The sequence below is a fragment of the Protopterus annectens genome, chromosome 3.part0 (assembly GCF_019279795.1).
Source record: "Protopterus annectens isolate FY-2018-M chromosome 3.part0, PAN1.0, whole genome shotgun sequence".
NCBI lineage: Eukaryota > Metazoa > Chordata > Ceratodontiformes > Protopteridae > Protopterus > Protopterus annectens.
The window spans coordinates 1,287,467,373-1,287,493,350 of record NC_056731.1 but is presented as its reverse complement, the minus strand read 5'-3'; the positions used below and the strand labels follow the sequence as shown (position 1 = coordinate 1,287,493,350).

The window sequence follows — 25,978 nt, the reverse complement described above, 5'->3', positions numbered from 1 at the left end:
ACTTCAGAGTAAATAAAATTTTTAATTTATTGTGAAAAACATTACATTTGAAATTTGTTTTCTAGCATTTACTTTAATGTTTTCAAATGTTCACTAATTTTAGCATTTTCAGCAACTATACAATTTTTTCCTTATGCAGGATGGAATAACTTCCAGTGCACCTCAGTTACCTGAGAAGATTGAAGAAATCTTTTTTCCTTCTCATCATTTTGAAAGCAATGGTTACCTGAAACGTCAGAAGAGAGATTGGGTTATTCCTCCAATCAATGTACCCGAAAACTCCAGAGGCCCTTTTCCACAGGAGTTGGTTGTGGTGAGTTTTAAAATTAGTCATGTGAGATATTGTTCATAATTTAAAGGAACTGACATTTTTACCTCAGATGGCCAGAGACATTTTAGATGGAGTTTATTTCAGTGTTGGGAAGAACTATTAACATTTTTCAGTTTTGGGTTTTGTTTTAGAGAGAAGTCTACCTTTTGCTTTCTGTATTCAAATAAACATATATTCTTGTCTCTGAATGACAGCCCCAAAAATAAAGCCCCCAAAAGTCCCGCAATTCTTGGCTCTGTGTATGCATACGGTTGAACCATGAGACCCTAGATAGGATTTCTCTGTGTATGTCCAAACTCGCAGTCATGTTCAAAAATTTATCACAACTTCGTATTTTCAATCTTCCATCTTAAAAATCTGTAGTTTTTTTGCTAAATCACAGTATTTGGTTCACTACTGTGTCAGATACATTTGATTGGGTATTGTGTTTATCAAGTCTTCTAAACATGTCAGGGAGTTTTTCATTTATGCAAAAGTATAAACACGGTGAACAGCACTTCATTGCACATTTTTGCAGCACTAGAATGGGAGTTATGCAGTGATTTCTGCTGAAACTTGTTCAGATTTAGTACACATCAGATGTGCTTTGCTGGCTGACTACAGACTTAAAGAAGTTAAGATTGTAAATGCAAGAAGAGCAGTAAGCAATACTTATAACTAAATGAAAATACCCTTTGATGTCCTTAATTTGGTCACAGTTGCAGTATTGCTCCCTAATGGGAAGTATCCTGCCGAGGATATCATATTCCTGGCCAGTATACCAAAACTTGGGCCCTTTTCTCTTGGACCTTACATCCGACCTATGGCTTTATGCACTACAGTGTGTGCTAGCATATAAGGGACATATGGATAAGAAATTCCTCAGAACTTTCTTGTCACCAGACCAAGAAAAAAGACTATGTCTCTTGATTTGCTGTGTCAGTTGTATGGGCTTTGCCAGTTTCTGGTTGTAGTGGAAAAATAAAGTTTCTCCATTAGAACCCCTTCCTGTTTCAGTAACATTTTGACTAATTTTGTCATTTTTCATCTAGACAGATTCCCTGTAATGGTAGCCATACTGTATATTCTGCCTAGGTCCAGATCATAACTCTAAGGAGTGCTTCATTTGAAAGTCTTTCATCCCTAAGTCTATTAGATGTCACTTTGTGTCTATAAAGAATTATTTAGAGAACCAAATACTTAAGGAGCTTGCACAAGGTGGTATGGCCTTTGTCTCATCTCTTTCGGATGTCCCTCAGCAACCGCATCAAAAAGTTAAGAAACCTAAACCTTCCGAAAGTTTCTGTTTTCTGATTAGAGCCAAACATCTTTGCTGAGACACATGATGAATCCACAGACCTTTCAGCTTTTCTGTCTGATCCTGCTCTCATGACCCTTCCAGAGGCTAGCAAGGCTCAGCTTCCAGATACATCTGATTTGACCAGTCAGATGGCTGGCAAGGCCATGAAGGGGGAAACCTGGCTTGTGATTTCTGAAGGACTAGATGATATGCTGAAGATCCTTGTTCAAGAGGATGCTGTGGGCATCCTTGCTGAGGTGTGTCAGGAGTCTGCCAGCCTCATATTATTTCTGCTGACACTGTTAAAAGGAGAAAGCAGAAAACAAAGCATGCTTGATCTCCCATTACCCCTTCTGCATCTGATCCACAACAGAACTAGTATTTTTTTTTCATAAAGAAACAAGAAAAGGGTTTTATGTCATTGAAGCCACCTTAGTCTCTTTTCACTTTCTCGTCTACTCCATGCAAAAGGAAGAGAAACGCAGAAGAAGAGGTAAAATGTGGAATCTTTAGCTTATTCCTTGCAAATCCACTGTCATAGAGGATATGACTCACTCGAGGATGAAGACACACTTTATCCTGACTCTGGAGGAATTCTCATTTTGTGACACTGTTTCAAAAATGATGCAGTACTTCCACAGGGGGAAGGTAAGTAGTCTCAGTGGTACAAAAGAGATTCTATGACTTCCTAAACATTGATGTCTCTAAGCCTTCAGCCATTCTGCCTGTATTGGAAGCTTTTCATGATGACTTCATGCCTGTTTCTTGACAACCAATTCACAGCTTACCTGCTCCTAAAAAATGTTAGATTTTATAAAGTCCCAGATCCTTATAAAATTTTATACAAAAGTCCTTCCTCAAATCCTGCTATGATTTCAGTTGACCATAACAAAACGTCTGACCTAATCTCTACAAATGTATTCCCTAATGGCAAGGGCAGTATGTATGGAAAGAAAGTGTACACCTCTGGTACTGTTTATATCTGTGCTATAAACTGCCAAACTCACATGACCAGGTATCTGCTTTATGTCTTTGATAACATGAACAGTCTGATTTTAGCAATTCCTGAATCATATAAGAAAGCCTCTTTATTGTCTCAGGTTGAAAGACATTCGGTAGGGTGTGGGTTTGATGCTGCTGATGCCTCTTCAAGGGCAGCAGCAACTGGATTTGTCTTAAGAAGGCTTTTGTGGCTACACTTGCAGTCCTTTATGGAGACCCAGTTTGGACTTATTAACCCTAACACTTTTTCCGACAATTCCAAAATCCAAATATGTCATCTATCCAAATTCTTTGTCTTCTTCCTAAGATTCTCCCACAAGCTTTCCTAATTACATTATATCTAAAGAATGCCTACCTTTGCATTCCTGTTCATTCAGATCACCGTAAATTCTTAACATTTTTGTACTTTGAAATTTAATTTTAAATTTTATGATTTTCCCTTTGATCTTTGTACAGCTTCAGTGGGTATTCACAAAGTGTTTAGCTTCTGTGATAGCATATTGAAGGCGCCAAGGTATCTGCATTTTCTCCTATTTAGATGATCTTCTAGTTCAGGCTACTTGTATAGAAAAATCTCTGCAGGATTTAAAATTCACCACAGATCCATTCTTCATTTTGGTGTCACCCTAAATGTCAAGAAGTCCATCCTGCAACTTGCTCAGAATCTTGTGTTTCTTGGATGCCATCTGAATGCTTCTTGCATGATATCCTTCCTCAAGACAGAATTCATTTTCTGACCTCTTACTTCCTGTCTCTTAACTTACATCTGCAAGAGAGAGTTGATAAAGCCCTGAGTAACTTCTTACCCAGCTGTACGTTCTTACCAAGTCAGCTTCTGCATTGAACCCTGTCTAAGTGGAGACATTGCAGACTGTCAGCACACTGGAATGGACCTCCTTTCAGTGAGAACTTTAATATGGAAGCTTAAGACACTCAGGAGGCTGTTGCCTTGTGTGTGGCACAAGTTGGTAGTTGTAAAAGTACAATCACACTGTGATGTAGCCAGCTGCACTCTTTATGTGTATATTTATGCTCCCTTATTAATAATGTTGAGTGTTGGTATGAAAACTTAAGAAATGTTTCAAGTCACTTTGACACTTTTTTTCGAGTAAGGTAATCCCTGCAGACTTTAATTAGTACTTAAAAGTACTGTACTGTAAAGATTTTAAGTCAGTAAGTGGTTCACAGGCTACATGTGTTTGCCTTTTGGGCATTTGATGTGGCTCTCTAGGGGTTTGTCACTTTGGGCTTTTAAGTATGTCCTTCAAGGATGCATCTGCAGTCATAATATATGGGTTGTCCTGCCTCAGGCAGCCCTTCGGTCGGCCGGATTCCAAAGTCTGGGTCTGGCCTCGGCTGATGTCGCACTTTCCCTGACGTCAGAGCTTCTGGGGTATAAAGGCATCAGCCAACGCCATTTTCCTCAGTCTTTCTTGCTGCGCGGTGCCTGAAGCAGAAGCTGTTCGCAAGTGCCGGTCGGTCAGATCCAGAGATTCAGCTACCGAAGACTTCTAAAAAGCTAAGTACCCCGTTGGGGACTCTTTCTTGCCTCAGCCGATGTCAGACAAAGTAAATAATTGTTTAACTTGTGGGAAACAAATACCTCATAAGGATTTCCATTCCTACTGCCTTCCTTGCTTAGGCCCAGACCACGACGTATCAGCTTGTTTAGCCTGTGCCTCCTTCAACCGACGGACTCTTAGACGTTGGTCGGAGTTTGCAGAAGAGTTTTTTGGATCCGCTTTTGCATATAAAATGCCGTCGGAGACTCCGACTACACATTTAGCCAAAAAATGCAAGGAAAAGGACCGACACTCGCGGCCCGCGGTTTCGGCTGAAACCACGGTTAGGCCTACCGCGAGTGTCTCGGTTTCGGCTGAAACCGAGGCCTCGGTTCTACCTTCTACTGAAATCATACCTCCGACAACCGAGACCAGAGAGACCCCGGCTGAGTCGGCTACAGAAATCCCTACCGAAGAAGCAAGCGCACAAGAATTGTTCGACACCATTCCTTTGGACATTTCTACACCTGCACGTGGGGCAGCTAGGCCCCCTGCTTCTATGTCTATTAAGGCTTTCTCCAGGGCTAAAGCAGCTAAAATTTCAAAAGCTTTACCTGCAAAATCTACTTCTCAGAGAACTTCCTCAAGTTCCCAGATTCTCAGTCTTGCTGAGGACCTTATATCTCTGATTAGGGGTTCCCAACCTCACCCAGACAGGGCCTCCCAACCTCCTCCTGACAAAAGGCCTAGGACTGAACCCCCTGAACCTCTCTCCTCTGATTACTCCTCGGATGGATCTGATTTGTCAGACCATCAGGAAGGGCGATACTCACCTTATGAGGATTCAGATGCAGAAGACTCTATTCCTTCTGCTTCCCCTCCAGAGGAATTTTCCTTTGGGGAGACTTTGCACTCTATGAGGGAACACTTTCAATGGCAGGGTCAGGATTTCTCTGATTCTAGAAAAAGACTAAGGACTTTCTTACACTTGCCACAGCATAGGCCTTTAGCCATACCACCTGTACTAACTGTAGTTGATGATGCATGTAATGATGTCAGTTCTGCCCCTGATTCACTTCCCCCGGCCCCTGCCAAACCTGACAGATACTACAGGGTCCCGGATTCCCACTTCCACTTGTATAAAGCCCATGCTGCAGACCCAGAAACTATTTCTCAAGGCCCAAAAGGTGTTGCAGCTGCTACTGCCAAAAACCCACTACCCTCTGAAAGGGAGTCAAGAGCATTAGAGAGATGGGGAAAAAAGGTTTATACATCCGCTACTCTTTCTGCCAGGGCTTTAAACTGTCAATTCCATATGATACAGTACCAGGAATATTTGTTAGATCAGCTGAATAAAAAGCTTTCTTCTCCTGAACCTTTAGACCGTAAGGCCCTTCAGGATTTGGTACACAATTCTCAGCAGGTCAGTAATCATTTCTTAAAATGTGGCTATGATGCACTGGAAGCTTCATTTAGATCAGCTATGACTGGGGCAGTAATTCGAAGACATGCCTGGCTAAAAGAGCAATCCTTGCCGGACCATGTCAAGGCTAAACTCCTAGATGCTCCAATGGGGAAACAAAGTTTATTTGGCTCCCCTGCACAAGAGATTCTAAAGAAAGTGGAAGAAAAAGCAAAATCTCTGCAAACAGTTAAGGATTTTCTGCAGGTCCAACCTCCAAGGTTCAGCAGAAACTGGCCTTCAAAGAATTGGTCCTTTCCAGACACCTCCAAAGCACAGAGAGGCAGGAATAGATGCCCAAGAGGCAGAGGTCAATCAAAGGGTGCCTACAGGGGTCGTCAGTGGCAACCTGCCAACCAGAGGAGTACTGCCACAGCTGCAACTACAACCACTTCCACAGGACAGACACAATGACTTGACTCTCATTCCGCCTACAAGGGAACAACTGGAAGCACCCTTGGGCGGAAAGTTGGCTTTATTCTCAAAAAACTGGCATTGCATTACAAAAGACAAATGGACATTGCAAACAATAGACAAAGGATACAGGTTTCATTTCCACACTTTACCAAGAAGGAGCGGAATGCCAAACCTTCCACCAAACCAGAAGCCAGAGGCTTTAAGACAAATCAACAATTTACTTCAGATGAAAGCAATAGAAAGGGTACCATCTATGGAACAAGGCCAAGGATTTTACTCCAGACTATTCCTTGTACCAAGAAAAGAAACCCAATGGAGGCCTATTCTCGACTTGACCACACTAAACACATATCTCATTGTGCCAAAATTCAAAATGCTGACCCTACAGCAACTTCTTCCCATGTTGGGCAAGGAGTCTTGGCTGGTGACTCTAGATCTCAAGGAGGCATACCTGCATGTCCCTATACGACCAGATTGCAGAAGACACCTCATATTTCTTGCAGGATCAGAGCATTATCAATTCTCAGCATTGCCCTTTGGCTTATCTACTGCGCCCAGAGTATTCACGAAATGCCTGGCATCAGTAATTGCACATTGCAGGCTTCAGGGAATTCAAATCTACCCATACCTGGATGACTGCCTAATACAAGCGGAGAACAAGACAAGACTAATAAAGGATTTGGCCTATGTCATACACCTGTTACAGGCCTTGGGATACACAGTCAACATCCAGAAGTCAAGACTAGTGCCATCCCAAAGGATAACATTTTTGGGTGCGGATCTGGACACAATAACTCAGATGGCTTTTCTCACAGAAGAAAAACAAAAGCAACTCCCAGTCTACTTCATGGCTTTGACAAGACAAACTCAGCTCACTGCAAGGAAAGTCCTGCAGGCCCTGGGTTACATGGCATCTTGCATAATCTTGATCCCACATGCCAGGCTGCATATGAGGAAATTACAATGGTACCTAAGGAATGTATGGTCTCAACACAGGCACAGTCTAGAAACCTTGATTCCAATCATTCCATGCCTGAAAAAGGAATTCCTGTGGTGGGCTCAGGCCTGCCAGTCCAACAGAGGGTTGCCTTTCAACAAACCACAACCAAGGCAGACCATCACCACAGACGCCTCAGACCTAGGATTGGGAGCACACATGGAAGACAAGTGCATCCAAGGCCTATGGTCTCAAGACCACCTGAATTTGCACATAAACCTAAAGGAGATGCTGGCAGTGAAGCATGCAATCGAGGCATTCAAATCATTCCTCCAGCAAGGACATCTGCTGATAAGGACAGACAATACCACAGTCATGTGGTACATAAACAAACAGGGAGGCACGCATTCCTACCCTCTATGCCAGATGGCAATGGATCTGTGGAACCTAGCCCTGAATCTCAACATCCAACTGCAGGCCAAATTCGTACCAGGAAAAGAGAATTCACTAGCAGACAGCTTAAGCAGAACTACCACGGATGCTCACGAATGGATGCTGCATCCAGACATCTTCAAAATCATAACAAACAAATGGGGAATGCCAGAGATAGACCTGTTCGCCTCCCCACTCAACCACCAACTGAGGAAATTCTGCTCAAGAGTATACCACCCACAAGCCTGGAAGGTGGACTCCCTCTCTTTCAACTGGAATGCCCTAACAGTGTATGCTTTTCCACCACTCCCACTGATGTACAGAGTTCTACTGAAGATCAGAGTGGAACAGCCAAAGGTGATACTGATAGCTCCAGACTGGCCAAGGCAGCACTGGTATCCGCTACTGAGAAGCATGTCTCGGACGAACTCATGGCCTCTACCCCTATGGCCTCTACTTCTAACGCAGAACAACTTCAAGACCCTGCATCCAAACTTGAAAACACTGCAGCTGACTGCCTGGAAAATTGCCTAAAACAAAACCAAACTGTCTTATCGCAGAGGGTCAAGGACATTATCCTGGAGGCTCGCAGACCCTCCACAAGAAAGACATACTCAGCTAAATGGAAGAGATTCCTCATTTGGAGCGCATCAAAGGGTACAAATTTCACACTGGCAAACCTAGCACACATCCTAGAATACTTAGCAGAACTGTTCCACAATGGCCTGTCCTATTCCTCCATTAAGATTCATGCTTCAGCAATTTCAGCAGAATACAACATGGATCCTCCTATCTTCTCTCACCCTCTCCTCAGACAATTTTTAAGAGGGATCAAAAATGTAAAACCTCCAAGGAAACCCCCTCTACCTGCATGGGATCTCAATTTTGTGCTGGAAAAATTAACACTACCCCCTTTTGAACCAGCAGCATCAGCAGACTTACAGTTCTTATCTTGGAAAACTGCTTTCCTTCTAGCAATCACTTCAGCAAGAAGAGTATCCAAGTTACAGGCACTAATGGCAGTGCAGCCTTTCCTTATTTTTCACCAGGATAGAGTGTCTCTGAGAACCAATCCTACTTTCATGCCAAAGGTGGTATCCAGGGTATCCTTGAACCAAGCTATTCATTTGCCTACGTTCTTCCCTAACCCACAGAACAGGGGGGAAAAAACTACTGCACACCTTGGACGTACACAGACAACTACGCTACTATCTGGACAGAACTAAAACCAGCAGAAAAACTGACCAACTTCTGGTAGCATATGCAACTGGAGTGCAAGGAAAAGCAATTTCCAAACAGACAATTTCTAAATGGATAGGAAATTGCATTCGTTTCTGCTACTCTTTTCATGGAAAGACAACTCCTGAAAATATCAGGCCTCACTCCACAAGAGCCACAGCCACCACTACAGCTTTCCAACGAGGGGTGGCTACCAAGGACATTTTAGAAGCTGCTACTTGGAGCTCCGTGCATACATTTGCCAAGCATTACAATCTACCTTTATACTCCAGATCCCGAGCAGGTTTTGCAACTGCAGTTTTACAGGGGATCTTAACTACACCATCTTTATCTTAGTACCTCCTCCCCCAGTTTGGCTATGGTATTCTACCCATATGTTATGACTGCAGATGCATCCTTGAAGGACATAGTACAGTTTTGTACCTACCATAAATGTAGATGTCCGATAGGTATGCATCTGCAGTCAGGATTACCCACCCTCCTTCCCCTCTGTGGTATTCCTAGGGTGCTTACCCCTCTTTCAGCTAGCTGGGGGAGTCTATTATGGTGTATTTGTTTGTATGTATATCTGTATATATATATATATTGTTTTCTACTGTTTGGAATTTTCAACTTTTATCCAAATTTAGCCTTCCTAGAGGGCACCTGGCATCTGGGGCAAGAAACACTGAGGAAAATGGCGTCGGCTGATGCCTTTATACCCCAGAAGCTCTGACGTCGGGGAAAGTGCGACATCAGCCGAGGCCAGACCCAGACTTTGGAATCCGGCCGACCGAAGGGCTGCCTGAGGCAGGACAACCCATATGTTATGACTGCAGATGCATACCTATCGGACATCTACATTTATGGTAGGTACAAAACTGTACTTTATGAGAAGTCAGAAGCAAGACATTGAGAGTTAAGAAAGCTTTTTAAATGTACTTGTAAAGAAAGCAAATATTCTACAGTTTTTAGAAACAAGAAGTTTAGAGCTGCACTTATGTAGGCCATAGCTTGTCTTGGCTCTTTCCTTTCATAGAAGTTTATATGTAGCTATTAAATGTACATAATGATCTATAACTCCCTCCTGGCTTATACAGAGAAAATAGCATTGATAATGTAATTGGAATCTACAAAACCTGTGTGATACAAACTTCAAAATATGCAACTGAAAGGTGAAAACAAGAATGATGGCTGAAACAGGAATTGGTCTAAGCAGCTCTTTGGCATTGTGTTAGTGAACTACCTGCCATGTTTGCAACACATTTGTGTCCTGAGTCAAAGGACATCAGTAACATAGGCTGGTGAAACAGGAGTTAACACCATCCCTTGGGAGTAGTAGTGTAGTAGTTATTACAGTTGTAGTTTTTAATCTGTAAAATGTAACACATCTGAACACACCTTACATTTTACTAAATCCTTTTACATTTTTGTAGTAACAACTGTCTCTGCTGTGAGAACATCGTTTTCTCACATTACTTCTGAATTCTTTTTCCTCTCCCTTTTGTTTCTCAAAATATGATCCCTTGATCAGAGACGCATATTTTCTCAGAAGATAGGTTTCCTATCTGAACCTTTCTTACACCCTTGAGATACTTTAGTTTTAATCTCATTGTTACCCCTGTGTTCTGCTGTGTAAGGTGAACATATTAATTTCTTTCAGTTTCTGTTTACATAGCTTTAGATGCCAAACCTGTACAGTTTTGTTGCCTTATCAAGTTGCATTTTTGTGTGGGAGGCTGGAATTGTACAGCAGAGGTTCAGGTTTTGACTTATCTTTTGTTCAGTGTAGGGTACAAACCTGGAGCATAGCTGACACATTGATATGCCTTTTATTTTACCTTTCGGATAACCTGCTTATAGGAGTAATATTGTTCAGATGCTTTTTTGTTCCTCTGAATTGCTGAACAGGATGACAGATTTTTTTATCTGAGTCTAGTTTTCTGTCTGTAAAAAGTGCATTTTTTCATATTTGAATTCCAAAGATGTAGACCTCCCCTCCAGGGATTATAACTTTGTCATGCTGGAGAGATTTGTGTACACCTGAGATTCTTGGAGCTATGCTTTATAGAACGTTATAGTCTTGTAGGTCATGCATATTGGTCTAAGAAAAGGGGGCCACACAAACAGTGATCTAAAATGTCCCCCTTGATATGTCATTTAAAGAGTCAGGACCTTTTGTCCAGAAGAAGGATTCCAGAACCCCTCCTTGGAGGCAAGGTAGTGATCGCTGGCAAATGCCTGGTTCCTTGTTTGCTAGTTGGCCCAGAAAGCCTAGATAGGCACAGTCCAAAAAAGCTGTACAGAGCTGCTGTATGCACTCATAACTTGCAAAACAAAGGGTGGGGATGAGATGTGCGCAATGGCAGTCAAATAGTAGACAGTACAGATTAAGTCAGACTAATCCTGGCAATGAAAACCAGCACCTGGGACATAAAATGTCATCTCACTGCTGAGGAAAGAACGGAACTTATATGGGAGGTTCAAAAGTACCAGGTAGATTAAATTGCTTTTACCTCTTTATACAACATTAATTATGGTGCCACAAATCTCAAGAAGGAGAGATGTCGTTCTTTAGATCACTCTTGCAGTATTCCAAACTGTTGTTTTATCTCGCCAAATAACTTGAAATCTGGCCTGGGAATCAAAGCCAAAACCTTCCATGGAACCAAACATCTGATGTATGACCTAAACCCATGGGTGTAAGGGTACATACGCTTGCGTATGAGTGTAAATCCTCAGACTGTCTTACCACCAGTCTGAACACAGATCTCACACCCATTAGTCTCTTTGAAGTGTAGTCATTGGCACTTTTGGCCTTCACTGGTGCAGATAAGTGCCCCATTGGAGAACATTCCTTTATTTTTCTAATTTGTTTTGCTGTTTGTTGCTCTATTAGATGTCAACTAGGAGGGAAAAGCATGATTGTGGTATGCACATTTCCTACAAGGATCTCCACTTCCAGTGCTTCTTCTGCTTAGGTGCAGAAGACTACATATATTAAACAGTGTGTCAGTCCTTTTTTCCAAAGACCCTAACAATTCATTTTTTGTTTCTTACTTCCTAATTGGAAACTCAGAACCTTAAGTGTCTCGCCCAAGGAAAGATTGTAGACCCTTCTGCCCATGACTCCCTGCACATTCAAAAGAAAAAGTCTAAGAGGTCTAAGCCTGATGTCATGACAGCCCAGCCATCCTGGGGCATACCCACAGAATTTCAGAAGCTGCGGTACTTGCAACACCTGCTCAGAGTCCTGCTACTCCAATCCCGACAGAGGGCGGCATGGCATCTGAGATTCACTATTCCAAAATGATTAAAGCTACCAGTAATGGTGAGAAGGGGGAATCTCACATAATAGTTTCGGAAGGACCCAGAAACGTACCCTAGATCCTCATTAGATAGGAAATTTAAAGATAGCTTATAGAGGTTCGTCAGGGTTGGACCCTCCTCATCGACGTCGCACTTAGAAAAAAAAAAAAAAAAGAAACAAACCCCACATAGCCAAGGAAAAGGAGTGGATGGATTTTTTCACAAGGCCTGCTTAGGCCATAATGGAACTCAGGTGCCTTTCTTTTGTGTATGGCCTGCTATTACTACTGTTTCTCCTTCTACTCCATGAAAGCGACAGTTAGACACCTCTTCTGAAGATGAAGAGAGTGAGTCAGACTCAGATGAGTACTCTTTAGCCTATTCATCCAAAATCCATTCACTAGCCAAGTGACCTCCCATGATGAGGATGATTCTCTTTCTTCTGATTGCCCCATTGAAGAAGCTTGTTTTGGGGAAATAGTTATTAACATGATGAAGCATTTTGACAGATTTCTGATGTTCAGCTGAGATACTGCAGCCTGTTGAAAGTGAGCACCCCTTCTTCTGGTGCTGTACTTCCTGATGTCCTGACTGAAATCACTGTTGCAATATTCCTGATATATTCATTGCCACCACTGATGTCTGGCCAGGTTACCAAACCTTTACCTTCCCTAGGACATACCTCCAATTCATGATCTTAACTTGTATGCATTGGGGTATATAGAAGGACATATGAACGTGGATCCTTAGACTGTCTCATCGCCATCCCAAATGCAGGTCATGCATCTGTTGGACTGGTCTCCATTTGGTCGTTGGTACCTTTGATTTGATCATTTATCCAGAAAAGTGCCCCATTGTTGAACCTTTCTTTTTTTTTTTACTTATACTATTTTGTGGATAGTTGACAGATGTCAGCTTGGAGCGATAAGTACGAGTGCGGTAGGCAGATCCATACTAGGACTTGCATACCAAGTGCCTCTTTTCCATAGGCCTCAAACAAAATCACAAATCTTGCTCAGTCTGTCAGTTGTTCATTCCCCAAATCCTTCAGTTGAGGCTGTCCTCTCTCAACACCTTTCTAGAGATTCAGTGTCTTAAACTTTTGGCCCAGTCCAAGATGGCTGAATCTGCACCCTCGGATGTCCCTCTTCTGCTGAAGAAAAAACTGAAGATATCTAGAATGGATCTGCAGTCTAATGTTTCAGACTTCAAAGTACCCGCTGAGGTTTCTGAACCAGTGGTATGTCAGGTTACCTCTCAGTTGCCTGCTACCAGGACCCCATCAAAAGCCAGTATGGCTCCTGAGGTCTTACAGACTGCTGATAATTTTGATAAAAAGTGACTCATCATCTTCAAGGGACCTCACAGGATCCCTCAAATTTTAGATAGGAAGAGATCCCATACTCTTTAATAGAAGTAAGACAGAATGTTCTTCGTGTTTCACTGTTGCTGTCATTACATTTGGGTAATCTGCTTGCAGGTTGCCCTCAGTCGGGGGGTATAAAACATGCAGCCGACGTCATTACATCAGTCTTTCTTGCCGTGCAGTGCCAGAAGCAGAAGCAGTTCACAAGTGCAGGTCGGCCGACTCCTGAAATTTTCGTTTTCGAGTTTCACTACCAATGTCTTCAACTAAAAGCCAAGTACCCCACTGGGGAAACTTTTTCTTGCTCCTTACCGATGTCAGTAAAAGTTAATAATTGCATTACTTGTGGAAAGCGAATACCTCATAAAGATTTTCATTTGTACTGTATTCCTTGCCTAGGCCCTGACTACGACGTACCTTGTTGTCGGTTTTGTGCTTTATTTAATCAGTGCACTATCCATCATCGGTATATTTTTGCCTCTAAATATTTCGGTTCTCGGTTTAATTATCCAGAAATTTTGTCGGTTAGCCATCCGACTACCGGAATTCCAAAAAAACGCAAAGATAAAGACAGAGACAGGCAGTCGAGGTCCAAAACTGCCGATGACACTTCTCCTAAGCCAGTCGCCAGTTCGCCGGTACTCAGTGAGGCACTGTTGCAGTCCCTGATACCTGCTACTTTTGATTCGCAGGCCTCTACTGAGACCCATTCGGAGTCCGGTATGCCTCAAGATACTCCAATTACGGAACCCGCAAATGTCTATACCTTGGATGGGTCCAGAGCCGCTGTGCAGGCACCGGCTTCTGAGGGTGTATTCAGACCTACGGACTCACATATTAAATTGATGCCTCCTTCATTAACAAGGCCTAAATCTTGATCCATGTCTAAAAAAACGACGCCCAGGCCACATGCTTAGGCCTCTATGCCTAAACAAAAAATGATAAAAATGGCTGAATATCTAATAACTGTAATCAGGGGTAGTCAACCCCCCCCCCCCCCCCAGAGGCCTAGGGCTGTGCTTGATTATGAATCTTCTGATCAGGATTCTGTTTTTTCTGACTCTTCTGATTACCTGGATTTGTCCTTACCTACTTAGAGGATTCTGATGCAGAGGACTCTATTCCCTCTGCTTCCCCTCCTGAGGATTTTTCTTTTGGGGAAACCTTACATACTCTGAGGGAGCATTTTCACTGGGAAAGCCAGGAATTTTCTGATTCAAAAAAGAGGCTTAGGGATTTCCTTCTCCATCTCAGCATAGGCCTTTAGCTGTTCCTCCTGTACTAGACATTGTTGATGATGCTTTCTCGGAATCCAGTTTGGCCCCTGATTCCCTGCCTCCTGCTCCCAGTAAACCTGACAGATACTGCAGGGTCCCTGAGTCTCATAAGTTCCTTTTTAAAAATCCTATTGCAGATCCAGACACTATTTCACAGGGACCCAAGGGCATTAAGGCTTCTACTGCTAAAAATCCTACCCCTTCTGATAGGGACTCCAGGGCGCTGGATAGATGGGGTAAAAATATTTATACTTCAGCAACCTTGGCAATTAGAGCTTTAAACTGCGAATTTCATATGTTAAAATATCAGCAACATGTTATTGGACTTCTTAAACAGAAAATGATGTTGATTCCTGATTGTGTGGAAAATAAAGACTTAAAGGATTTAATGCATTCTGCTGAACAAGTTGGAAAACATAATTTGCAATGTGGTTCTGATTCTTTAGAGGCCTCTTGCAGTGCTGCTGTTACTGGGTCTGTGCTTAGAAGGCATGCTTGGCTTAAGGAGCAATCTTTGCCTGATCATGTTAAAGCTAAATTGTTGGATGCTCCTTTAAATCAGGACTGTCTGTTTGGCAACAAGGCTGAAGAAGTACTTAAAAAGATGGAAGATAAAGCTAAATCTATGCAAACTGTTAAAGATTTTTTGTAAGTTCAGCCTCCTAGATTTAGTAGACACTGGCCTTCTAAGAACTGGTCCTTTCCAGCCCCTTCCAGGTCTTCTCAAGCCAAACCCAGACACAGCAAAAAACCCAGGTTTCAGTCCCAGGGGACACACAGAACTAAGCAGTGGGGGGCCTCCACTTCCAAATCTGGGAATAATAAGACTCCCTTTTATGGTAAACTGTCTCAATGACTTATTTTTAAAATTTCCAAGTACTTATCAATTGACTGCCCCTTTGGGGGGAAAGATTGCTCTTCATGCAAAGAATTGGGAACTCATTACCCAGGACAAATGGGTTTTAAATGTAGTGTCCCAGGGATATAGATTTCACTTCCACACGTTGCCAACACCAAGCGGGTGGCGGGACCTACCCCCAAATCAGAGGGCAGAGGCCCAAAAACAAGTACTTTATCTCTTAAGCATGGGGGCTATTCAACTGGTATCAGAAGAGGAAAAGGGACAAGGTTTCTAGCTGAGACTTTTCTGGGTACCCAAAAAAGACAATTCATGGTGTCCTATCCTGGACCTGTCTACTCTAAACACATTTCTGGAGATTCCAAAATTCAAGATGCTCAGTCTTCACCAATTACTTCCTATGCTAGGCAAAGACACCTGGTTGGCAGCACTAGATCTAAAAGAAGCATACCTGCACATCCCAATCAGGGAATCTTGCAGAAAATACCTACACTCCAAAGCAGGCTACACACACTATCAGTTCTCTGCACTGCCCTTTGACTTATCTACTGCGCCCAGGGTATTCACAAAGTGCCTAGCTCCAGTGATTGCATTTTACCCTTATCTGGATGATTGTCTAATTCAGGCAGAAAGCCAGGACATACTTTTGAATCATCTGGCGTTTGTAAAAAGGGTTCTAACTTGTCTGGGGTACACCATAAACAAAAAGAAATCACAACTAGTACCCTGTCAACAAATTACATTCCTGGGAGCAAGCTTGAATACAACTTCCCAGATGGCTTACCTCACGCCGGAAAAGCAAACTCATTTGACAACCTACTTCAAACAAGTGTCCACAAAATCCCTGCTATCTGCAAGACAAATACTGCAAGCCTTGGGGTTCATGGTATCCTGCATTCTTCTAATTCCATATGCAAGACTGCATATGACTAAACTACAGTGGTATCTAAAAAGGCTATGGAGTCAACATTCTTACAGCCTAGAAACAATGATTCATATCATACCTTGCGTACGCCTAGAGTTCCTTTGGTAGGCAGAAACTTGCCACCAAAACAAGGGACTCCCTTTCACACCACCCCCTGCCACCCAAACCCTAACAACAGATGCATCAGACTATGCATGGGGGGCTCACCTGGCAGGGAAGTGCATTCAGGGCAATTGGAACCCAAGTCAAATGCACCTGTATATCAATCAAAAAGAAATGTTAGCTGTACAGAATGCCCTGACAGCCTTCAAGGACTAAATTCTTCCAGGACAACTAATGGTAAAGATGGACAACACCACGGTTATGTGGTACATAAACAAGCAGGGGGGTACACATTCTTACCCCCTCTGCAGACTAGCCATGGCATTGTGGAACACAGCCTTGAGCTACCAAGTGCACCTACAAGCTCAATTCCTGTCAGGAAAGTTAAATACACTGGCAGACGGACTAAGCAGAAACCTTATGGACCCACACAAGTGGAAACTGGAACCAATGATTTTCAACATGTTGACAAGCAAATGAGGGAGCTTGGATATAGACCTGTTTGCCTCCCCCCAGAACTACCAATTGAACAAATTTTCCACAAGGACTCCCCACAAACAAGCCTGGAAAGTGGATGCTGTGTCCTTCAGCTGGAAAAAACTATCAGTCTGTGCCTTCCCCCCGCTGCCTCTGCTCTCCAAAGTACTACTAAAAGTTAAACAGGAAAGACCAAGGATGATCTTGATTGCTCTAGACTGGCTGTGCCAAAACTGGTACCCCCCTCCTGCGCAGTGTGTCATGGTTATCTCCATGGTACCTGCCTCAGACTCCTTCCCTGCTGTCTCAGCAGGAGAACCAGATTCTGCATCCTCAGCTTCCAACACTGAACCTTGCAGCCTGGCTAGTTACTTAAATTCTCCCTTGCCATTCCTCAGCAAACCTGTGTTGGATGTCATCTTAGAGACAAGGAGGCCTAGTACTAGAAAATCTTATGCTGAAAAATGGAAAAGATTCTGTGCCTGGAACCAATCTTAAGTGATGAGCACAGCAGCACCCAATTTATCTCAGATTTTACAATACTTAACTGAGATGCTTCACAAGGGCCTGCCTTTTTCCTCCATTAAAATCCACACCTCAGCCATTTCAGCTCATTATAACACAGAACCTCCCCTCTTCTCTCATCCACTGCTCAAGCAGTACCTCGGAGGGGCTAAAAATTTGAGACCACACAGGAGAGCTCCAACCCCAGCTTGGGACCTTAACTTTGTATTGGAGAAACTCACTCTCCCTCCTTTCAAGCCAGCTGCTACTGCAGACTAAAAATGTCTTTCTTGGAAAACAGCTTTCCTTTTAGCAATCACTTCAGCTAGAAGGGTATCTGAATTACAGGCCCTTATGGCAGTGGAGCCTTTCATCATCTTTCATGCGGACAGGGTATCTCTCAGAACCAATCCATCCTTCATGCCCAAGGTGGTATCCAGTGTGGCTCTAAATCAGTCCATTCATTTGCCAACCTTCTTTCCCAATCCACAGAACAAAGGGGAATGAATTCTGCATTCCTTGGATGTGCACAGATAACTTAGATTCTACTTGGACAGGACTAAACCTCAAGGAAAATCTGAACAACTGCTGGTAGCATTTGCTGCAGGGGCAGAAGGGAAGGCTTTTTCAAAACAAACCATTTCTAAATGGATAAGCCATTGCATTCATTCTGCTATAAGCACCATGGAAAACCTATCCTCCAGGGGATCAGACCTCACTCCACCAGGGTTGCATCTACTTCTACAGACTTTATCAGAAGCGGTCCTACCAGGGACATTCTAGAAGCTGCTACCTGGAGTTCTGTACATACTTTCACCAAGCATTACCATTTGCCAATTTTCTCTAAATCCAGAGCTAGCTTTGCCACTGCAATCTTGCAGGGCCTTATAGCTGCTCCTAATGCTATCTAAACTCCTCCTCCCAACCATAGGTTTGGGAATCAACCCAAATGTAATGATTGCAACAATGAAACACAAAGAACATAGTACAGTTGTGTAAACTTACCATAAATGTAGATGTTCGAATGTATTCACTGTTGCAGGCCTGGTTACCCTCCCTCCTTCCCCCTAACTTCTTTTGGCTATACCTCTGCTTTCCTTTACTATGCTTAAAAACCTTTTTGGTGTATTTGCTTTTTTGTTGGAGGTATACCTTTGTGTTTTTATGTTTAATTGCTCCCCATTAGGGGGCACCTGACATCTGGGGCAAGAAAAACTGATGTAATGGCGTCGGCTGCATGTTTTATACCCTTGACGACCTGACGTCATAGAAGAAGGGACAGCAACTGATGCAGGACCCAAGACTTTGTTAATCAGGCCGACTAAGGGAAACCTGCAAGCAGATTACCCAAATGTAATGACTGCAACAGTAATACACTCGAACATCTACATTTATGGTAAGTGTACATAACTGTACTGTTCTAAACCACCATGACTCATCCAGGCAGACATCATGCCCAAAAAGAAAAAATAGAAGAGTAGGCATGTAGCCTCTCCCTCAACAGCTAGGAAGAAGGAGTGGCTATATTTCTCATGGAGGTTGATCAAAGCTGTTATGTCTCTGAAACCTCCCTCCTTCAGATTTCCACAGACACAAGCTATGCCTCAAAAACCTGCTTTGGTTTCTTTCTTTCTCTGAGGAGGAACAGGCCTATGATTCTGACCATTCACTAGACTATTCCTCTCAGCTATATTCTCCAGGATAAATCTCTTCTGATGAAGATAACTTCCTGTCACCTAATTCCTCTCTATTGAGGAAGCTTCCAGTGGGGAGACTATGCAGAACATGATGAAACACTTAGAATGGCAATCCAGTCAAATTTCTAATGTTCAAAAGAGGTATTAGCTTTTGGAAATGGATACCCCTGCCCATTCTCCAGTTTGTCCTGTCATTGAATCTTTGCAGGACACTTTTCAAGTCACCTTTTCTGCACCTAATTCCCATCCACTAGCTCTTAAAACACTAGACAGGTTTTACAAGGTGCCTGATGACCTAAAATATTTACACAGAAATCCAGTGACAGACCCCTTTGCAATATCTCTCTCTCATCAGATGAACCCTCTAAGCTTCTGCCCAGTGCTAATGCCTTACCTAGAGACAAAGATAGGACTTTAGATAGATGGGAAAAGAAGGTTTACATCTGCTACCCTTGTGTTTAGGGCAGTTAACTACCAGACTCAAGTGACAACATACTTGATATGTGTCTTGCATTCCTTATACAAAGTTATGCTGGACCTTCCTAGAGCAGACTCAAAACAACAAATGCAGAGCCTACTATCCCAGGCCACTCAAATAGCCAGACACAGTATTAAGTGTAGTTACAATGCTAAGGATGCTTCTTGTAAGGCAGCTGTCACTGGATATGTGATTTGCAGATATGCATAGCTTTGCATTTAGCCTATCCCTCAGGATTTCAGATCAAAACTTCTAGATTCACCCTTGGACAAAGACTTACTGTTTGGTCCTCAGGCTGCCAATCTCTACAAAACTCTTCAAGACCAGGGTAAGACTATGGAAGACTGTAGGCAGATTCTAATAGATACCTTAGGAATTACACATCTAAAACCTACCTCCTTCATTACAAGGGCTCCTAGGGCATGGGCAGGATCACACAGAGTGCAGGGCAAATGGTAATCTCAGTTCCTGAAGGAACATATCAATATGAAGGAAATGAGGGCTCCTCTTTTAGCTCTTTGGACCTTCACCCACCTTTGGAAACATGTGTCACTCCTACTGTACACATACTACACCACAGTCATGGGGTTCATAAAAAGCAGGGAAGCACCAGGTCTTACTAACTGTGCAGACTAACACAGGAGGCATGGAACCTGGCCATCCAGACTGATGTCATACTCACAGCCACATACATTCCATCTTAGGACAATGTGCTAGCAGACTCCCTAAGCCACTCCCTGGAGGACTCCCATGAATGGATGTTGAACAGACAGGTTTCCTGGATCATCACTCTTCATTGGGGTACTCCTCAGATAGACCTGTTTGCGTCACCAACTAAAAATCAGCTCTCCCAGTTCTGCACCAGAGACCTTTGTCCCACAGCTTGGAGGACAGATGTCTTTTCTTTCCAGTGGACAGGGAAGTTCCTGTGTGCTTTTCCTCCTCTACCTGTTCTTCCAAAACAATGTTCTCAAGGCGCAAAGGAAGCACCAAAACTAATATTACTGGCACCCTTTTGGCTGAGGCAGCATTCATTTCGCCTGCTTTTTCTTCTGACAAAGGGAAATTACAGAAAAATACCTCTTCAACAGGATTTGATAACTCAGCAAAAAGGTCTGCTGCTCCATCCACATCTTCCATCTCTAAACTTGACCCTATGGATGATAAGATTTTAATTCTGAAAAATGCTTCTTCTCTAAGGAGGTTGTTCTCTACTAGAAAATCTTACAGAACTAAATGGAAAAGATTTTCCTATTGGTACAGCAAACTTAGTCAGGAAACACTCTTATCTCAAGTTCCTGCTGTACTACAATATCTCTATGAACTGCTTTGATCAGGTTTGGCCTTCTCTTCAATGAAAAGCTCAGCTGTCAGCTATCAGTGCTTGCCTCCTTCTTAGCCTTCCACTTACGTGTAGGGAGAAGATCCAGATTTTCCTCAGGTGAGTCTTGCATCTTAACTCAGCAAGGAAACTCGTCGCTTTCCTGTGGGATCTTTATTTTGTGCTTGAAAAGCTCACACTGCCTCCTTTTGAACCGGCATCTTTGGCTTCTCTAAAATTTTATAGTTGGAAAACGATCCTTCTCTTGTCTGTTACTTCTGCTAGGAGAGTTTCTTAGTTACAAAGTCTCATAGCTATCCCCTCTTTTCTTATTTTTCACAAGGACAAGGTGACTCTCAGGGCTAATCTATCCTTCATGCCTAAGGTAGTGAGGAGCTCTCCCTCAATCAGGCTATCCATCTACCCACTTCCTTTTCCAATCCACAAAAGGGGGGGGGGATCATGTATTGCCTGGACATTCACAGGCAACTCTGATTTTATGTGGACAAAAAAAAATAATCCTTCAGAAAGACTGACCAGCTGTTTGTATCATTCATGAGTCCTAAGCTGGGCCAAGCAGTCTACAAACAAACCATTGCATAGATTTCTCTGGATAGCTCTTTCTGCTATTAGTACTATGGTAAGACCTTGCCTTCCTGTCCGAAGTACATTCCACTAAGGCAGTAGCTTTTTCAGGGGCATTTCACCAAGGAATAGACTCCCAAGTTATCTTTGAGGTGGCCACTTGGTCCTCTCTACACATTTACCAAGAACTGCAGAATTGACGCTTTCTCCAGGTTCAGGGCAGCTTTTGCTAGGCAGTGCTGTTCAGACTGCTTGGCATCTTTTCTGCTCAGTAGCCTACCACCCTTCCTTCCTCCCTCAGCTCTAGGAGTCACCTGTATGTCAGGAATACTGCAACAGTGATATCAGTCAGGACATAGTACAGTTGTTTAAGAACGTACCCTAACAGTAGATGTCCTACAGATCACTACAGATAGTCCTACAGATAGTTATTTCCTAATTAGTCACCCACCCTCCATCCCCTGCTCTATATATCACTTCAGTATGCCTATTCCTGTCCTCCTTTTGATGTAATCTGTGCTCCTTTGCATGGGAGAGGGGAGTTTTCTTACCTGTTCGAGCTACGCCTCTCCTATCTGACCAAGTCTGCTCTGTCAGTAGTCTTCAAACCTCTGGCTTGGAGATAGTCTGAAGTTCCATGTTCGTACATACATCTGTCTATCCCTACACATGCAAGCTGATATGCATCAGATGTACAGCCTAAGAAAGGTAAAGCTTTGTTACCCCATCCAGACATCAGTGGTGACAACCCAAATGTCAGGAATACCGCAACAATGATCAGTAGGACTCTACTGTTATGGTGAGTCCTTACACAACTGTACTTTCTGGTGGCTTTCCTGGATGATTGTGCATCCATTTCCACTGCACCAGACTCCCAGCCACCAGCACCTGAAAGTCCTGACAGGTATTATAAGGTACCTGAGGACTAGAAATTTCTGTACAAAGACTATGGCAGACCCCTTCTGTTTTTTCCATATCAATGGAGAAACCCTCTAAGTTACTGCTTGCTGCCAGTGGTCTTTATTCAGATAAGTACAGCAAGGCAGTGGACAGAGTGGGGAAAATGGTTTATATGTCCTCCATTCTGGCCTTTAGAGTTCTTAATTATCATATTCAAGTGACTGTGAAGAATTTTAATAAGGTCATGGAGAATTTTTTTTGGATGGCCTTAAAAAGTTTTGTGCCAACTACCTGGTGTCCCAGGAAAGTGACATGGACTTTGCCCAGCCTATTCTTAGCAAAGATAGAAAATGATGACCACAAGTTAGATATTGTTAAGAGGGGAAAAACACTTTGGCAAAGTCATAAATCCAGTGGATGTTCTGTCCTCTGAAGAGGCAGTACCAGAAGCAGCTGGTGGAACTGAATCTATTTTTGTAGATGAGGTCAGTGCAGTGATTAATCTGTTTTGCTGTACCCACACTGTAGAAGCTTTGAGGCCTAATCACACTTGGCAGTATCACTGGCTGGTTCATCTTCCTTCTTCAATCTTTCATCCAAGAAAAAATGGAGTGACAAAGTGAGCAGAGAACTAGACGTTGTTGATTAGACATAACAGTCACCAGATCGGTCGGTTGCACTGTATGTATACTGAAGGTGTCAGTGTTTAGATATTGTGGTTAACATTCTTTTTCAATATTTCATGGAAAGCAGGGGCAATATCTCATATTGTTAAAAGGGGGTGGTGGTTGCCATTTCAAAAATGGGGGACCAGAGGGGTGCATTCCAGTTGGAGAAGGATCACACTTCTCATTTTCCCCAGGGAAAGTCTGTGCCATGTTGCTGGAACTATTTTGTCCATTGATCAAGCCTGTAATTCAGGAGGAACAGTCTAATGTGCATTCCATTTTGTCCGTTTAATGGTGATTCGGCACGGTCCTTGCACAGCTATTAGCGGGGTTGCTGGTGGATGTGGAGAACACATATGACTGAGTATCCCAAAATGTGGTGTGGGAGGTGTTACTGCAGAACAGTATTCTAGTACTTGGCTTTGAAGAGCAAATGTTGTATCTGCATTTTCTGCATTTAGTTAAATGTGATTAAGGGGATTAAGTACTCTCTCAGGGGTATGTTTTTGCCTTTCCTTCTTTCTGTGAATTTTAAGGAGTGGCTTTCAAGATGCAGTCTGGAGAATATCCAGTTTGGGGACATGAGGGCTGTATCTTTTTTGTTTATAAGAGGTAAATTATTCCTAACCTCAGGTGATTGCAATACCCATCTTGCACTGTAATAGTTCTGTGGTGAGAATGAAGTGATTGGGGTGAAAGTCATTACCTACAAACCAGGGGTCTTGGTTCTTTGCCCAGAAAGAGTAGATTGTTATTTGCAGGTGAAGTGAAACAGCTTCAAGTGGAGGAATTTGTGTCATAGAGTCTTGTTCATGAGTTTAGGTTGATTGGGACACTGACTACTTGATGAGTGCAACTGTGACAATACTAGAGGAGTTTACTGGCACGTGGTCATAAAGAGAGAAATTGTTAAAGCTATCAGTTTGCTCGTCATTCTATATTTCCATTGTCACCTGTGACTTAAGATTTGGGTAGTGACTGACAGAATGAGGTTGTGGATACTAGTGGCAGAAGTTAAATTCATTCACAGGGTAGCTGAGCTCATTTCACATGAAGGAATGAGGAGCTTAGTAATCTGGGGGTGGGGTCTCAGAGGGCAGCCTCTACTCCTGTGGGTTAATGGAATTCAGTTATGTTTGTTGGGACATATTGGAAAAAGGTGTCTGGGTCCATTTAGGAGATGTGTATAGGGCTTGAGCCACTGCGAGGAGGCCCCAGGCCATACTAAGGGCATTATCAGGGGATTACATTCTTCAGCTTCCCTGGCAGTATCTGGGGAATCTCACAGGATAAACTGGACAGTGTTACTGGGATTAGGAATTGTAGTCTGTCCTCGTCAGTTTACTGCTGACAGTACCTTCTCCAGGGCAAGTGGTTTATAAAGTCGATGAAGAACTAGATGTAATTCTCAGATGAAATGTTATTGTTGGATTATCCAGTGTTATGCAATATAGTTCAAAAGTACAATAAACGTAATGGCTGGTACATGACTGTCAGTACATGTTTTGTGTGTGTGTGTGTGTGTGTGTGTGTGTGTGTGTGTGTGTGTGTGTGTGTGTGTGTGTGTGTGTGTGTGTGTGTGTGTGTGTTCGATTTGTCCCACTTGCCAACCATCAGCCCTCTTGGCAACTTACTGCCTCATATGTTCCCCACAGGTTGAGAGCTAATCCTTGGCCATTTGTAAAGCTAGTTTCCTGAAGCCATCATGAAGGCACCTATCACGGCTTCTTACTTTTAAGTTCCTCTTACCCTTTGTGACTGATGAGAGCATGGTCATCACCACAGTGTCAAACTGCAGTGTTCCCTAAACTGTGCATGCGTTCACAGATGATACAAAGGGCTGCCCTCACAACTTGGCAGAAGCAAGCTAAGTTTCCCAGTCCTGGCCATATGGAGTGCATGGCAATCGTCCACTTGCATGCTGGCAGCCAGCTGACCACACCCTCAGGATGGGCAAGCTGCCATTAGCTGCTCTCTTCCACTCTTCTCCACCCTGATATTCCAGCATCTGAGATGAATTTTGAACTTGGGTTGTCTGTATTGCATTCTGGGATTTATTTATCCCTGTACTCCATAGAGCTGGCATTGAGGCTTGTGTGCAGACCATCCTTACAAGAGTAAGAGAGGAGAATGGCCGCCTATATCCTTTTCAGTGGGAGTTTATCTGACTAGTAGTCGGGGAGAAACATGATTTGCTTTCTGAGTTTTTGGAAGAGATATTCACTCAAAATGATTTAGAACCTGGCAATGCATCTTTTAACTCAGTCAGCTCCGCACATTCCCAAAAAAGTAAAGCTCCGGTTTCTCTCTCTCACTCCTCACACACCTCCATCTCTTACTCTGAACCTGCGGAAAGACCCTTTTCAATCTACTCAGGGTATAAAAAAATGTCTATGCAGGCGTTTCGATGAAGTTACACTAAACCTTTTTGATTTAGTTATGTATTTCAAAGCTCTGCACACTTTCCTCATTGATCCTTTTGGCTCTTCTACAGGTGATTGAGGTGATATTCCTCAAGAATCAGTTGCCCTAAGAAAAAGATGCAGAGGAACATCATGTTGGTTGATGTTCTTCATCTCACATTGCTGCAGTCCTTACTTATGGGGTAGTCCACTGTCCTCGGTCGGCCCGAATACCAAAGTATTAGGCTGACGTCGGTCATGGGTGCTTAGTTCTGACATCAGAGCGTCAGGGTATAAAGGCGCATGACCGACGTCATATCCTCAGTCTTTTTTGCCGCATGGTCCGATGCAAAAGCAGCGTTGCAAGTGCCGTTCGGCGTTCTGAAATTTTTCGTTTTCGGAGTTTCAGACCGATACCAAGTTGGGCTAAGTACCCCGTTGGGGAATATTTTTGTTTTTTCTTGCCTCAGTTACTTACCGGATGTCAGAAAAAGTGAATAATTGTATTTCTTGTGGGAAACAGATACC

General features: G+C 43.1%; 1 protein-coding gene across 1 annotated transcript in view; it reads left to right on the top strand.

Moving 5' to 3' along the window:
* The window catches only part of CDH2 (cadherin 2), a 1,080,070-nt gene that overhangs the window by 752,483 nt on the left and 301,609 nt on the right, over positions 1-25,978 (top strand). The window contains exon 4 of the mRNA XM_044065441.1: positions 140-313. Coding sequence (XP_043921376.1) covers positions 140-313 — 174 coding nt within the window. The remainder of the gene's footprint in view (positions 1-139; positions 314-25,978) is intronic.